This window comes from Anomaloglossus baeobatrachus, chromosome 6, assembly GCF_048569485.1.
Source record: "Anomaloglossus baeobatrachus isolate aAnoBae1 chromosome 6, aAnoBae1.hap1, whole genome shotgun sequence".
Lineage (NCBI taxonomy): Eukaryota > Metazoa > Chordata > Amphibia > Anura > Aromobatidae > Anomaloglossus > Anomaloglossus baeobatrachus.
This window is the reverse complement of record NC_134358.1, coordinates 380,740,436-380,757,097: the sequence shown is the minus strand read 5'-3', so window position 1 is coordinate 380,757,097 and position 16,662 is coordinate 380,740,436. Positions and strand designations below refer to the sequence as shown.

Below are 16,662 nucleotides of genomic sequence, written 5' to 3'. Positions count from 1 at the left end.
TATATATATATATACGGTATATATGTATATACTTTTTAGTGGAGGACAAAAGGGGGTAATTCATATGTTCCTATTTTTTTTATAACTGTATCTATTACTGCATTTGTTAGGAGACTTGAACCTCCAATAGTCTGATCGCTTGTACTATATACAGCAAAATCATTGTGCTTGGTTGAATGGAACGCTGTGATGGCCGGCATGGCGTTCATCACCAGACTCCCGCCTGTCACAGCAAACCCATTGGCATCTTGCAACATGATAACATAACGGAGCAGCCAATGGGCACATAAAATGACACACCCCATAGTGGCATGCTGTTAGGGCTCATTGTTACTACCGTTTTTTGTTCCATATGCTGTTTGTAAAAACACGGACCTTACTCAGACCAATGTTATTCAGTGGGGTAGTGCAGATGCGTGACCTTTTTCAGTGACTGAATCTGAGTGTGAAAAAAAATCACAGCATGCCATACATAAAGCATCCATTTTTTATGAATACATACACTCTTTTAAATGAATGGCATTTAACAGGTTATCAGTCTCGAGTAAAGCTCCCCTATACACGTGGCTGTTAGAGGCAAATCCTGGCTGTGACACGGCCTTTATCAGCTGGTTATGGGTCCGACTCAGGCACGTGTGAGGAGGGCACTGCCTGTGAGCACGCTCCATAAACCTGATTCCGACTTGTGTCGTAAAAAAACAAAACAAAAAGAAAAATAGTGCTTTGCAATTTGTTACATCTTTTGAGGATGTACATTTCTAACTGACAACATTGAGGGGTTCAGAAGAGAAGGACCACCATTTTCCTGTAATGGCTTTCATAGTATAGTATGGCAGTTCTGTTCAGTTCCACTCTCCCTGGATGTAATACACCCATTATGGTATCTAGCTGTGGGGGGTTGAAGTGGAAGACACCCCAGCTCCACTCACATGGTGGGGATCAATCAGAGTGACCTCCACTCATAACTGCATTGATGTGCATAGCATGCTGTTGCAATTAAATCCTGCACTACAGCAGTTAGCCATGGTCTCCTTACTGACCCGGTCTTCATTCTGTGTTGCTCAGGTCGCTTATGCATACAGAACAGCAGTTGCATACACAGGATTTAAGAGTGTGGAATGTGGAGTGTGGAGGAGTACATCACCACATCACTTCATTCACGCTATGATGCTGACAGTACAGGTGGACTTGCCAGAATTCAGAGTCAGGTAAATAACATATTGTACAAAAGTTTTAGGCAGGTGTGTGAAAAAATGCTGCAAAGCTAGACTGATTTCAAAAGATACATATATTTTTTTAAATTAATAAAATGCAAATGAAATGAACAAAAAGAAATCTAAATAAAATTAATATTTGGTGTGACCACCCTTTGCTTTCAAAAAAGCAACAATCCTTCTAGGTACACTTGAAACAGTTTTCAAGGAACTTGAAAGGGAGGTTGTTCCAAACATCCTGGAGAACTAACCACAGGTCTTCTGTAGATGTAGGATTGTGCACCTCCTTCTGTGTCTTCAGTTAATCCAGGAAAGACTTTATGATGTTTAAATCAGGGCTTTGTAAGGGCCACATTATTACTTCCAGGACTCCTTGTTCTGAATATAGTTCTTAGCGATAATATCTGCATGTTTGGAGTTGTTGTCCTGAAGAATACATTTTTAGCCAATCACATGCCTGCCTGATGGTATTGCATGCTGGTAAGCATCTGCCTGTATTTCACACCATTGATGACACAACAAAATGAGAAATTTTGAGGAGTGTAAATGCAATGGTTGGAAAAGGAAGGTTAGTGTAACAGATGAAAGATGCATCACGCATACTTCCCTTTGAAATAAGGAAATATCCAGCAGTACCACCAGCGCAGAACTGGCACCAACCAGTAGGATCCAGATACACCCATCTACTGTTCTGAGACGTCTGGCCAGAACAAGTCTTCATGGAAGAATTGAGGCCAAAAACCATGTCTTGGAAACAAGGTTAAGTGACAACTATGAATGAAGAAATAGTAACTGGGGTGCAGAAAAATGACAGCAGATTCTATAGACTGATGATTCAGTATTTGACATGGTTGGCAATACTGAAGCATGTGGGAGGTTCCTTCGAAGTTTGGGGCTGGAGTTCAGCAAATGGAGTTGGGGATTTGATCATGATTAATGGTGTCCACAATGTTGAGAAATAAAACAAGATACTTACTCATTCATCATGCAATGCCATCAGAGAGATTTCTGTTTGGCTCAAAATTTCTTCTGCAGCAGGACAATAACCCTAAACATATAGCCAATGTCATTAAAGAAACCTTCCCATCAAGGTTTTATCCTCTTAATATATTGCAATTATCATAGTATATGTTACGGTATACTTACAATTGCTCATTGTGCCATTCCTCCCAGTAAATTCTTCTCTTTTTTTTCTGTTCTATGGCGAAACAGGAAATCTCTTGTCCCTGCATGAACCCTTCCCTTTTCAACTCCTAACCCAACTGCTCCCTCCTCTCCCCTGCCGGGATTTTTGCAGTAACTCATGACATATGCAGGGAAAATTGACTTTCTGTTTCTACATAGAGCTGAGGATTCAGCTAGTCAAATTTTTAAGCACATGATGTCATAGAGCACAGTCTTATATAATATGATGATTACAATATATTGAGAGGATAAAAACTTTGATAGGAGTGCTTTTTTAAGACCTATTGTCAGTGTAAAGACGAACAAGAAGACGTAGAAGTGATGATATAGCTCCCACAGATCCCTGATCTCAAAATCATTGAGTCTGTCTGAGAGTACAAGAAGAGACACAAGGATTTGAGTAAGCATGCATCTATGTATCTGTGATTACTTCTCCAAGATGTTTGGAACATCCTCACACCAAGATATTTCAAAAACATTGTGCAATTGGGTGGGTTCGATTGCAAATGCGATCGCACAAAAAATTGTAACGTGTAAAGCAGGCTTTAGTTATCACTTATCCATGTTGATTGGTGGAAGTGCAACCACTGGGAACGGTAGAATTTGGCAGAATGGGGAACTTTTATAATTTGTATATGTAGAAGCATTGCACACGCATGACCGCAGCTCCATTTCCTATTCAGTAAGTTATTACATAAAATATTGTTTTGCTCATTCATTTTGCATTTTGATAATTGATAAAAATAAAATATTAACACTTCTATATTTTTTAAAGCATTTTTACTTTGCAGCATTTTTTCCATACCAGCCTAAAGGTTTTGCTTGGTTCTTTAATATGTTTTCAATTTGTCCTGCTGCAATATTAAACTTTTGGTGTGGAAAATACAATTTGAGTCAAATGAAGAATAGCTGTGTAAAATGTTAAGAAAACAAGACTGCTCTGGTTTGGAAATCTCTTATAGACTTATTATTATTTTTTTTTCACAACAGAACATAGTGTGAGAATGTGAAAGATAGACATTTTTTTTAACTTTATTTGAAAAATTAACGTATCTAGAAATTGATAGCATGGGACTCCGTGTTTTCTCTGTATAAAAAGATGAGTGGGGGTGAGGTGGAGAGATCTCCCCAGGTGGCCCTCCTCTCTATCCTCCCAGGTTCATTCAAGTCACAAAAGAGGGACCTGCTGCGATTTTGTTTAGCGGCAGCCCGTATAATTATTCCCAGATACTGGAAACAGACTAGATGCCCCACGTTAGCTGACTGGGTAAAGGAGATGGCAAACCTCCAGAGAATGGAGGAACTCACAGCTGAACTTAATGGGCTCACGGAAAAATTTATCACAGTGTGGGGACCGTGGATTACGTTCATGGAGTCTCCTGAGTTCACGGTGAGTCTGGCAGGTTATTTGGGATGAGAAATGGTGACATACCTTGTCTTCCCCTCTCTCCACACACTTTTTTTCCCCCACCCCCTCTTTACCCTACTTTCTTCACTCTATTTGATTCCTTCTTTTCTAAGCTTATATCTGTTCTTTTTTTTTTTTTTTTCTAGTTTTCTACTTTTTCTTAAATTTTTATTCAATAACTTAAAAGGGGATTGTTTTATGCTGAGAGTGGTCTTGTCAATTATCAGGAAGACATGTTTCGCTGGAACTCTGATTTCTAGTGTATGGTTTGCCATGGAGTGTTAGCATAAGGATAGCTTATAGAGTTCCAATGAAATCTACAATGTGATGTTATTTTTGTCATTCCGAAACTGAGAGATCACTGTATGTATTATAATCTTTATAAATGTTCAAGATGTATGCTTGATTTATAAACTTAATAATAAAACAGATTTGAAATAGAAATTGATAGCAGCAACACATCTCAAAAAAGTAAGGACAGTGTTAACAAAAGGCTGGAAAAGTAAGTGGTACTAATGAAAAACAGCTGGAGAGTGAATTTTCTAAGTGTATAAAAAGAGCATGTTAGAAAGGCAAAGTCTCCGAAAATCAATGATGATCAGAGGATTACTGATTTGTGAATAACTGTGTCTTAAACATATGGAATAATTTCAGAAAAATGTTCTTCAATGCAATATTGCAAAGACTTTGAGTATCCCACCATCAGAACATATCCAAAGATTCCAAGATGCTGGAGAAATCCATGTACACAAGGGACAAAGCCAACGGTCAATATTGGATGCTCGGGAGCTAGAAGCCCTCAGGGGGCACTGCATTAAAAACAGGCATGATTCAGTTGTTCAAATCATTGGATGGTTTAGCAATATTTCCAGAAATCATTATCTGAGTACAAAGTTTCCCATGCGATTCCCATATGCAAGTTAAAGCTCTATCATGCAAAGAAGAAGCCGTAAATTAGCACAATCCAGAAACACTGCCGTGTTTTCAGGGACAAATTTTTTGAGATGTATTGCGGATTCAATTTTTAAATGAATTAATTTTCTCAAACGAAATGGAAAATGTCTAACTTTCAAATTATGATCTGGGATTTAAGCCCTGTTGTGAATAAAAAAAAATGTATATAAAAGATTGCCAAATCATTGCCTTCTTGTTTTCATTTTATTTTACACAACGTCATAAGTTTTTTTGGAATTAGATCGTAAATCAATATTTGATTTGACCACTAGTGATGGGCAGACTCGCAGAGAACTGGGATCGACGGGTGCAACCGGGTTTATAAAAGCAAACTTGGTTCCAGCCCGGAATTGATCCTGGATATCTGACCAGACGCCGGTCCACATGTAAGTCTTTAGGGACCAGAATATGGCGCTTAAAAATGGCGGTAGAAGGGATAGGGGGATTGGAGCTGGTGCGTTATACTTACCAGTCTCCAGCGCAGCTATAACACTACTTTCGGGTCTGCTGATTATCACTCATACATATACACTGCTTCCCCCGCACACCAAAAAAGGTCCGTGGAGCCTCTGTTAGGAGTCTCGACATAGAAAATAGCCAGATATCCCTCCGGGAAGGACCTAGTCAAGGAGTGGCTCTTTTTAGTAGACCACCATAACCCCCCGCACACCGGCAGTCCCCGTATCTCTGATTGATTGCAGTCAGATGCACCCCCACCCTGTATTACAGCATGTCTGACAGCTTGCAATTATAGATGCGGTCTATGGTTCTATCATGGTGTAAAAATAAACAATTTAGCATAGGGTCCCCCTATATCAGGGGTCTCAAACACGCAGCCCCTCAGGGTAGTTCGTGCGGCCCCCAGGCCCGTGCCCCTGTTCACTATCGCGGCCGGTGCAGGGGCCGCAGCCACTGTCTGCACTTTATCTCAGATGAATGTGTTGCCGGCGCTGCACTCTCGCGCCAGCAATACAATCATCTCACATAAATCACTGACAGTGGCTGCGGCCCCTGCACCGGCCGCGATAGTGAACAGGGGCCTGGGGGCCGTATGAAGCAGAGGTGAGGCAGCGGGAGCGCGGGACAGGGGAGAAGAATGGTGTGTGTGTGTGTGTGTTGGACGTTAACCCCATAGCGACCTATGACGTACTGGGTACGTTATGACTCCCTGGTACTTAAGGACCCATGACGTACCCAGTACGTCATGGCGAAATCTCAGCCCCGGTGGCTGCGATCGCTGCAAATACCTTAGACTCGGGGAGGAGGGGACCTCAGGAGGGGTGGTGTCTCCTCCTCGGACCTATGGAGGCTGTGATTGGCTGACAAACACCGATGCCTATTGTTGTGGTATCTCACAGATGTTCACCTTATACATATAAATAGATTTTTACTGACATACATTTATATGACAGAATTAAATAAAAAAAGAGTCCTCACACGCACATTGCTTTTTTCATATTTTTAATAAATTTTTATTTATGATTCGGCCACCGTTGTTCCTAAAAAGGGAAGAAATGGTTTTAAGTGTTTTATTCATGAAATTGTATAAATTTAATCTACTACGTCATTGTATTTTTTAAATGTATTGATTCCCGCCGATTTTTTCTAAAAAGGGGGTGGATCATGACGTCATCAGTGGGGTATATAGTGCTGTAAGGATTTTCTATACAGCAGATTTGATGTTTTCTTGCCATCTGGTCCTGAAGAAGGAAGGGGTGCCTTCCGAAACGCGTAGACCTGTAATTGGAATAAAAAGCAACATTAATCTAGCAGTTTAATGTGATCGTCATTGGCGCGGCCTGGAAACCCTCATCCTATTACTCTCTGTTATCTGCCAAAACCGAGGGACCGCTGCTGTGACTCTGGACCTTCTACATACATGCTGTTATAGGAGTTGTGACTTTCACAACCCCTATAGGTGAGTAGTATCTCCCTCCATTTTCTCCCATTGTTACTTGGGTAAGACCCTATTGCGCCTCTTTCCTCCACAGTTTATTATCGAGACAGAGTGAAGAAAGCATCCAGAACGCACAAAAGAAGGGACATGTTGCTATTTAGAACGCAGCATTCTAAAACGCAACGTGCGGATGAAATTTGTACAATCTTCATAGATTGTGCTACTGACGCAGGACGCATGCTTTTACACTGTGGTGCAGAACGCAGCGTAAAAGCATGATAACACGCAACATGCACACATACCCTATCAGTTTAATTTTTAAAGCATATTTACTTTGCACCATTTTTAACACCTCTTTATAACGTTTGTATAGTACCATTTATAGCGCCATACATAAATGTGTATACTCTTAGCCTAAAGGTTAGCTGTAAGGCTGATTTCACACTTGCGTTGTTTTGCATCAGTCACAATCCGTCGCCTTGAGGAATATCGGTATCCTGCAAAATATTTTGCAGGAATCCGTTTTTTCCCCATAGACTTCCATTAGCGACGGATTGTGACTGATGGCCCTGCGTTGCATCCGCCACGTGACGGATCAGTCTTTCACTGATTGATTGTCAGGCGGTAGGAACGCACACTAACGTTTTTTTTGTGCGGCGGATCGTTTTTTTACTGTGAGCATTCGCACAGTAAAAACCCACGATGGACTGTAAATTCAATTCCAGCAGCGGGAACAATCAGCTGATTGCCCGGCGGCCGTCTTTTGTGAGCGATCAGCTGATCGGCCGTCTTTTGTGAGCGATCAGCTGATCGGCCATCTTTTCTGAACAATCAGCTGATCGGCCATCTTTTCTGAACAATCAGCTGATCGGCCGTCTTTTGTGAGCGATCAGCTGATCGGCCGTCTTTTGTGAGCGATCAGCTGATCGGCCGGCTTTTGTGAGCGATCAGCTGATCGTTCAATCGTTCACAAAAGGCAGTTGCCGGGTGATCAGCTGATCGTTCAGAAAAGCCGGCCTCCAGTAAAACAGTAAAAAAAAAAAAAAAAAACAACGGATTTTTTCTACATCAGTCACATCAGTTGTGCCACTAAATGCAACGCAACCGTTGCATCAGTCACACAACTGATTGTGACGGATGCCAAACGACGCAAGTGTGAAAGCAGCTTAACACTTTGAAAAGACTGCACACACTTAGCTATCAGACACTGGAAACACAATTTCTTCAGACTGAATGTGAAACAAAACATCAGATTACTGTGAACTGGACAGTTGGAAGTGAACATTTTTAATTGGGTACATTTTTGTGATAGTCTTTCTTTGAAAATAAAATTGCAGGTATAAATTAGCCCTTTTCTCATGCTTTAACATTATTTATCATCTGCAATGAAATTGTTGGTATTATTAAGCTAAATAAATATGAATTTAGAAACTTTAACAATAACATGACCATTAAGTCTCTATTTAATAGGTCCCCGGCAATCTGTTTAGTCTATTAACTTCAGTTACACTCGAGCAACAGATTATGAATTTTTCAATGTACAACAAAATACATCTGACATATTGTATGGATCTGATTCTTAGGTAAGCCAATTAATCGCATTAAAATACTATTACCAGTTATGCCATCACCCATGCAATAAAAGAATATACAGTCCCTGTCTGGTGTTATACAATTTGTATACAAATTAAAATATTTTTACAAAAAGTATTTTTGTTCAAAATGTATAAAGTTTAATGAATGCACAATCCCCCCAAAACTGTAAGGTTCCTAAGAATGAATGTTAGCATAATTCCACTGGATAGCTTTTATCAGCAATTAACTGAAACTACAGTGAGGAAGGCACTTGGCGTTTTAACCCCTTCCCGCTTCTGTCAAGTTCTGTAAGTGACATCTTAGGACACTTCAAAATCGCTCAGGGCACTTCCTCAGCAGAAGGAGCTCCTTGTGAGATTTCCTCTTTCATATACATGTTTGGCAAGTATAGTACATCTTCATGGATCCATAAGTACTTTATGCGCAGAAGGGGTCTGGTGGAATTGGTTCAGCATCAGTATTGGATAGGCATTATTCATAGCAGAAATTCCTCTTCATGCAGTAGTTTCAGTTCACCAGTATAGGTAAGCAGCAAACCACAAAAAGTAATGAGTGTGAGTAAAGTTGATTATAACAATGTGAGGGAAAATAATATCCTATGTAAAACCAGGAATCCAGCGTATTGCGCCTCAGCACAGAGATCTCCCCCAAATCAGCGAACTGAAAAGGAGAAATCATCAAGGCGTATTAATGTATTAATACTAGTTCTTCACTCCTCTCATAAATTAAAGATTGACGAGTCACTTTGCTGTCAAGATACCGGCAGGCACAGCCAGAATATGCACCAAGAGTGCTAGGAAGAATGTCCACAGAAGGACCAAGTGAAGGCGCATTGTTTTGTGGAGCAGTGCATTACGTTGTGTAGTAAACTCTTTACTGTTGAGACAGAAGTGCATTCCGGTTAGCCTTCATCTTCTCTAACCTTTTTACTAAATGGCTATTTGTCATCTCCATCTCTTCCATTTTGTCCAGAGTAGTTCGAAGCTGTTGAATAAATGAAATGCATATTACTAGAAAGTTTTATCTTATTAAGCAAACAAATTATTAAGGCCTCTTTCACACATCAGTTTTTTGCCATCAGTCGCACAGGCTCACCTATGTTTTTGTCTCTGAACGCAATAGAGCAGAGTAAAGTGCGCTTACGCAAGCCGGGAATATGTCTGCTCAGACGCGAGATTTTGCATGGCTACGTGGATGGCACCTGAGGCATCATCCATGTCAATCAGCACAAGAGAATGGCGAAAGAACAGACAGGAGGCGCAGATTAGTACGCCTATTGGACTGGACCGCACAATTTAAATACATAGCGGGAGATTTTATAAAGGTATTTGTGGGGTCCACATAGGGAGTCCGAGGGAGTCATGCACATTTATAGAATGCAGCACAGATGCTGCTTAAGGTGCTAAATTTAATTTAGAAGGCCAAAATCTGGTGACAGGTTACCTTTAATAATCTGGGGCTGCCCTTTTTATTTAATAAAACAGTAGGCAGTACAATATTGTTGATTTGTCTATATACACACACTAACAAAACACTGAGAAGTTCTTCTAATTCTCACCAAAAGGGCCCAACTTTAAGGATGGGCCTGAATCTCAGGTTTGGGGGATCCTGCCATGCAAAGCTCTCACTATTTCAACTAATCTGTTGTGTACTTTATTAAGCTGCTACCGAACAGTAGCATCAGTAGAAAGTTGGACTCTTTTGGGGGCATTAAAAACACTTCTTACTAATTTTCCCATATAAAAATCAGAGGGAAGACACATAAAGCCAGATTTCTTATTTATTTATACCTCTCTCTGAAGTCTTCTTTTTTCTGCTTTAAGTTCATCTTCTACTTTTTCAGCATTTTCTGCTGCTGATTTATATCTTACCACTTGCCCTTCAAGCCTAAGAACCTAGAAAATATGGATCAGAAAATAAAAAAACTATCGAAAACATAAAAAGCATTAGTTTACTAGTTTAAGTAGAGATGTTACTGGTTTATATATATTATATATACGCACACACATACATATGGCCTCCAACTGCAAGCAAAGCTTTTCAGAATTTTTCACGTTTATATGAAATCATTGAACACTTGTGCCTTAAAGGTATATTCTGCAGCCTCGTCTTGTATGGAGTTGGCGGAAATAGACTACAGCACTCGCCATTCTCAGTATTTCTGGCATTACCAGAATTTGGACCCCCAGCAAGCAGACAGTTATTCCCCATCAATCAGACAGGGAATATTTATTTGTACATGGAAAAAAAAAATCATTTAAAATTGGTCAAACAACTGGTCTTCTTTTTGCATACACCATCTTTCAACAAGGTCCAAAATTTGTAGCAATGTCTCCCTACAGACCTTACTCTGGTGATTTACACCAAACTGTGTCGGTGCTCAGCTTAAGCTTGTTGACGGCTTCCAATAGCAACCACAATATTTGTTTAATCACTGGAATATAACATGTTGTAATTTATGATTAATGAATTGAAAAATAGGTAACATTATGTAGAGTGTATGTGTGTGTATAGGAAACGTCATGTCAGTCTACCTGATTGGGTTTGGTGAAGGCTATGTGGACATATCGCTAGGACTAGTCATCTTGTTCCCACCTTGCTTTCAACAATATTTGTTCGTCTGAAACACTGCGGCATTTCAGAGTACAATATATGATTTTGTAAAGCAGGAGCAGGTCTCTGATTTATGCTGCCTGTGATTTGGACAGCATGAATCATAAGACATGTTTCCCCTTAAAGGCAACATGCAATGGAAAAATCGCTATTAACTTGCAGATATGGGGTTAATCTGCAGGATAACAGCCTGAACCTGCCTGAAGACCAAACTTAAGACTCCCGCTACTGGGAGGAAACTAACTTCATTCCTCCCAGCTGCGTTCGGCTTTCAGTGATCAGGGTGGAACTGTCACGGATTCAGGCATCAGTAAGTGTATAGTGTGAGTGTCAGCTGGAATTGTGCCCCTGCACTGATTGACAGATGGCTTTAATGATGAGCGAACTGTTAGTGCCGGGGTGTAGTTACTGCCATCCCTCACTATACACTTAGCAGTGCCTGAACCTGCGACAGTTCCACCATGATGACTGAAAGCTGAACGCTGCCGGGAGGAATAAAGTTAATTTAATTCTGGCAGCAGGGCTGTTAAGTGCGGGTGCCAGGCAGGTTCAGAATACTGTTAACCTGCAGATTAACCCCTTATCTGCAGGTTAAGAATGTTTTTTTCACATGACAGGTTCCCTTTAATAAGATTATCATTTTGGAAAATTACAAATTTCTACAGTTTTTTTGTGTTACTATTTTTTATAAATAAAAAAGTAAATGGGTTTGCACCACCATAACTACAGAAATTCTAGAGGATTTATTGATTCACTTTCTTATGGCGTTCACCAAGCAGGAAAAATTAAGTGATATTTTAGTGCTTCAGACAATAATGGATATGGCTATACCAAATAAGTTTTTTTTGTAAATGTGATTTGAAATTTGGTGATTTTCGATAAAGCCCTGACACAGGCAGGCCTGCTAACATGGCAGACAGGAGTAGGAGGGGGCTTTATTAGGCCTCAGGCTGGTATGCAAACCATCATCACACTTTGCCTAAAGGCCGCTTTACACGCTGCAACATCGCTAGCACCTGCCCCCGTCGGTGGCACGATATGTGGTGATCGCTGCCGTAGCGAGCATTATCGCTACGGCAGCGTCACGCGCACATACCTATGCAGCGACGTCGCTGTGACCGGCGAACCGACTCCTTTCTGAAGGGGGTGGTTCGTTCAGCGTCACAGCGACGTCACAGCAGCGTCACTGAACCGCCACCCAATAGAAAAGGAGGGTAGGAGATGAGCGGCCGGAACATGCCGCCCACCTCCTTCCTTCCTCCTTTTCTGGTGGATGCAGGTAAGGAGATGTTTGTCGTTCCAGCGGCGTCACACATAGCGATGTGTGCTGCTGCCGGAACGACAAACAACATCGTTACTGCAGCAGCAACGATAATTGGGAATAGGGGGTTATGTCACCGATGAGCGATTTTGAACGTTTTTGCGACGATTCAAAATCGCTCATAAGTGTCTCACACAATGACATCGCTAAAGCGGCTGGATGTGCGTCACAAATTCCGTGACCCAAATGAGATCGCTTTCGTAGTGTGTAAAGCCACCTTAAGGCCCAAGACATACAGCGAGAAAAACTGGGTGCGAGTGGAGTGCGATAAAACATTGCATTCCACTCGGACCAATATTAGTCTGTGTGTCAGCGCACATGAGCGATTATTTTCTCAGCCCTAATTGGACCGAGAAAACAATCGCAGAATGCTGCGATTGTAATGCGAGACTCTTTCTCTTGCACCCATTCAAGTGTATGGGGCGAGAAAAAAATTGCACTGCACTCGAGGTACACCGGTGTTCTGCAAGTGCAGGGCGAGAATGGCAATAGCCGGCTATGGAGGAGAGAGGTAGATAAATCTCTCCCTCCCCACCACAGCGCCGGGCCGCGCCTCCTCAGAGCCGGCCAGCCCCCCGCAGCTGAGGTCCGCTCACACGGTCGGACCTCAGTTGCAGGGACACTCGCATGACACTCGGCTCTGCTGTGCTGCCAGCGTGAGACGAGTGTCATGTGAGGGGATCGCAGAAATCCCTGTGTGGCCCCGGCCTAATTGCTTAAATGCTGTGGTTACTATTGACCAAAGCAACTAAAAGAAAAAAACCGTATGATTAGAGCTCCTATGATAATCAGCTATAAAACACAGCTGGCTCCCACTGTGTACACCCACTCATAAAGGATACTTGGAAAGTACATTTGTCTATAGTAGCTAGATACACGGTACTTATATGGAGTTGTTTGACCTTATTATTTACACACAGTCTGAATTCTGCCAAACTGTATTTTCTATAAACAGCATCTGAATAACAGCACTAGATGCATCCAGGAAACATTAGGAAGCAGGAATAGTATATGACAGATTAATGTTACCATTGATTGCAAAACGTAGAATGCTGGATGAGTGTAAGCAAAAAGAAAAAGGCAAGAAACAGTACTTACATTCTGCTCTAGTGTGGTTATATCTTGCTCTGCTTTTGAGAGTTTGAACTTGTATTCACTCATTTGTCTATTGGCATCCCCTATACACAAAACAAGGTGATTAGCAGAAGTGTGGACAGAACATGTGCATCTCCCACAAGCTTCAACACGTCTTCAATTAAAAAAAGAAAAATCTTAACATTACAAAGGTATTAACATTAACCTGACATTGTGTAGTATTAGTTACTATAGTACTCCAATACTTGGTCAGACCACCTGTGTAATACGAAAACAAATCCTGAAAACGATCTGTTGGGGGTGGGCTTGAGGATTTAACTCGGAGATGCTGCCTTAAAAGTGTTGTTTGATAAACAAAAGTGCAGTGTAATTGATAGATGACTGTTAAGAAGGGAATTTTGTTTACTTACCGTAAATTCCTTTTCTTCTAGCTCCAATTGGGAGACCCAGACAATTGGGTGTATAGCTTCTGCCTCCGGAGGCCACACAAAGTATTACACTTAAAAGTGTAAAGCCCCTCCCCTTCTGCCTATACACCCCCCGTGCCTCACGGGCTCCTCAGTTTTGGTGCAAAAGCAAGAAGGAGGAAAAGTTATAAATTGGTTTAAAGTAAATTCAATCCGAAGAAATTTCGGAGAACTGAAACCATTCAACATGAACAACATGTGTACACAAAGAACAACAGCCCGAAGGGAACAGGGGCGGGTGCTGGGTCTCCCAATTGGAGCTAGAAGAAAAGGAATTTACGGTAAGTAAACAAAATTCCCTTCTTCTTTGTCGCTCCATTGGGAGACCCAGACAATTGGGACGTCCAAAAGCAGTCCCTGGGTGGGTAAAGTAAAACCTCGTAATAGAGCCGTAAAACGGCCCCTTCCTACAGGTGGGCAACCGCCGCCTGAAGGACTCGCCTACCTAGGCTGGCATCTGCCGAAGCATAGGTATGCACCTGATAGTGTTTCGTGAAAGTGTGCAGGCTCGACCAGGTAGCCGCCTGACACCTGCTGAGCCGTAGCCTGGTGCCGCAAAGCCCAGGACGCACCCACGGCTCTGGTAGAATGGGCCCTCAGCCCTGAGGGAACCGGAAGCCCAGAAGATCGGTAAGCTTCGAGAATTGGTTCCTTGATCCACCGAGCCAGGGTTGATTTGGAAGCCTGTGACCCTTTACGCTGGCCAGCGACAAGGACAAAGAGTGCATCCGAGCGGCGCAGGGGCGCCGTACGAGAAATGTAGAGTCTGAGTGCTCTCACCAGATCTAACAAGTGCAAATCCCTTTCACATTGGTGAACTGGATGAGGACAAAAAGAGGGTAAGGAGATATCCTGATTGAGATGAAAGGGGGATACCACCTTAGGGAGAAATTCCGGAACCGGACGCAGAACCACCTTGTCCTGGTGAAACACCAGGAAAGGGGCTTTGCATGACAGCGCTGCTAGCTCAGACACTCTCCGAAGTGATGTGACTGCTACTAGGAAGGCCACTTTCTGCGAAAGGCGTGAGAGAGAAATATCCCTCATTGGCTCGAAAGGTGGTTTCTGAAGAGCCATCAGCACCCTGTTCAGATCCCAGGGTTCTAACGGCCGCTTGTAAGGAGGGACTATGTGACAAACCCCCTGCAGGAACGTGCGTACCTGTGGAAGTCTGGCTAGGCGCTTCTGAAAAAACACAGAGAGCGCTGAGACTTGTCCCTTAAGGGAGCCGAGCGACAAACCTTTTTCCAATCCGGATTGAAGGAAGGAAAGAAAAGTGGGCAAGGCAAATGGCCAGGGAGAAAAACCCTGATCAGAGCACCAAGATAAGAATATCCTCCACGTCCTGTGGTAGATCTTGGCGGACGTTGGTTTCCTAGCCTGTCTCATAGTGGCAATGACCTCTTGAGATAACCCTGAAGACGCTAGGATCCAGGACTCAATGGCCACACAGTCAGGTTGAGGGCCGCAGAATTCAGATGGAAAAACGGCCCTTGAGACAGCAAGTCTGGTCGGTCTGGTAGTGCCCACGGTTGGCCCACCGTGAGATGCCACAGATCCGGGTACCACGACCTCCTCGGCCAGTCTGGAGCGACGAGGATGGCGCGGCGGCAGTCGGACCTGATCTTGCGTAACACTATGGGCAACAGTGCCAGAGGAGGAAACACATAAGGGAGTTGAAACTGCGACCAATCCTGAACTAAGGCGTCTGCCGCCAGAGCTCTGTGATCTTGAGACTGTGCCATGAATGTCGGGACCTTGTTGTTGTGCCGGGACGCCCTTAGGTCGACGTCCGGCATCCCCCAGCGGCAACAGATCTCCTGAAACACGTCCGGGTGAAGGGACCATTCCCCTGCGTCCATGCCCTGGCGACTGAGAAAGTCTGCTTCCCAGTTTTCTACGCCCGGGATGTGAACTGCGGATATGGTGGAGGCTGTGGCTTCCACCCATAGCAGAATCCGCCGGACTTCCTGGAAGGCTTGCCGAATGCGTGTTCCGCCTTGGTGGTTGATGTATGCCACCGCTGTGGAGTTGTCCGACTGAATTCGGATCTGCTTGCCTTCCAGCCACGGCTGGAACGCCTTTAGGGCAAGATACACTGCCCTTATCTCCAGAACATTGATCTGAAGGGAGGACTCTGGCTGAGTCCAAGTACCCTGAGCCCTGTGGTGGAGAAAGACCGCTCCCCACCCTGACAGGCTCGCGTCCGTCGTGACCACAGCCCAGGATGGGGGCAGGAAGGATTTCCCCTTCGACAGAGAAGTGGGAAGAAGCCACCACTGAAGGGAAGCCTTGGCTGCCCGAGAAAGGGAGACGTTCCTGTCGAGGGACGTCGACTTCCTGTCCCATTTGCGGAGAATGTCCCATTGAAGTGGACGCAGATGAAACTGCGCAAAAGGAACTGCCTCCATTGCTGCTACCATCTTCCCTAGGAAGTGCATGAGGCGCCTCAAGGGGTGTGACTGACCTTGAAGGAGAGATTGCACCCCTGTCTGTAGTGAACGCTGTTTGTCCAGCGGAAGCTTCACTATCGCTGAGAGAGTATGAAACTCCATGCCAAGATATGTCAGTGATTGGGCCGGTGTCAGATTTGACTTTGGAAAATTGATGATCCACCCGAAACTCTGGAGAGTCTCCAGAGCAATGTTCAGGCTGTGTTGGCATGCCACTTGAGAGGGTGCCTTGACAAGCAGATCGTCTAAGTAAGGGATCACCGAGTGTCCCTGAGAGTGCAGAACTGCTACTACTGTTGCCATGACCTTGGTGAAGACCCGTGGGGCTGTCGCCAGGCCGAAAGGCAGTGCCACGAACTGAAGGTGTTCGTCCCCTATGGCGAAACGCAGGAAGCGCTGATGCTCTGGAGCAATCGGTACGTGGAGATAAGCATCTTTGATGTCGATTGATGCTAGGAA

At 43.4% G+C, this 16,662-nt stretch overlaps 1 protein-coding gene across 14 annotated transcripts in view; it reads right to left on the bottom strand.

Moving 5' to 3' along the window:
• Positions 1–6,246: 6,246 nt before the first annotated feature.
• LRRFIP2 (LRR binding FLII interacting protein 2) overlaps positions 6,247–16,662 on the bottom strand; it is a 216,645-nt gene continuing 206,229 nt past the window's right edge. For all 14 annotated transcript variants that reach the window (XM_075315055.1, XM_075315058.1, XM_075315061.1 and 11 more), the window contains 3 exons: positions 13,287–13,366; positions 10,045–10,149; positions 6,247–9,238 (listed from right to left, as the gene is read on the bottom strand). In XM_075315055.1, the coding sequence (XP_075171170.1) occupies positions 9,128–9,238; positions 10,045–10,149; positions 13,287–13,366 (296 nt within the window). In that variant the 3' untranslated portion in view covers positions 6,247–9,127. The remainder of the gene's footprint in view (positions 9,239–10,044; positions 10,150–13,286; positions 13,367–16,662) is intronic.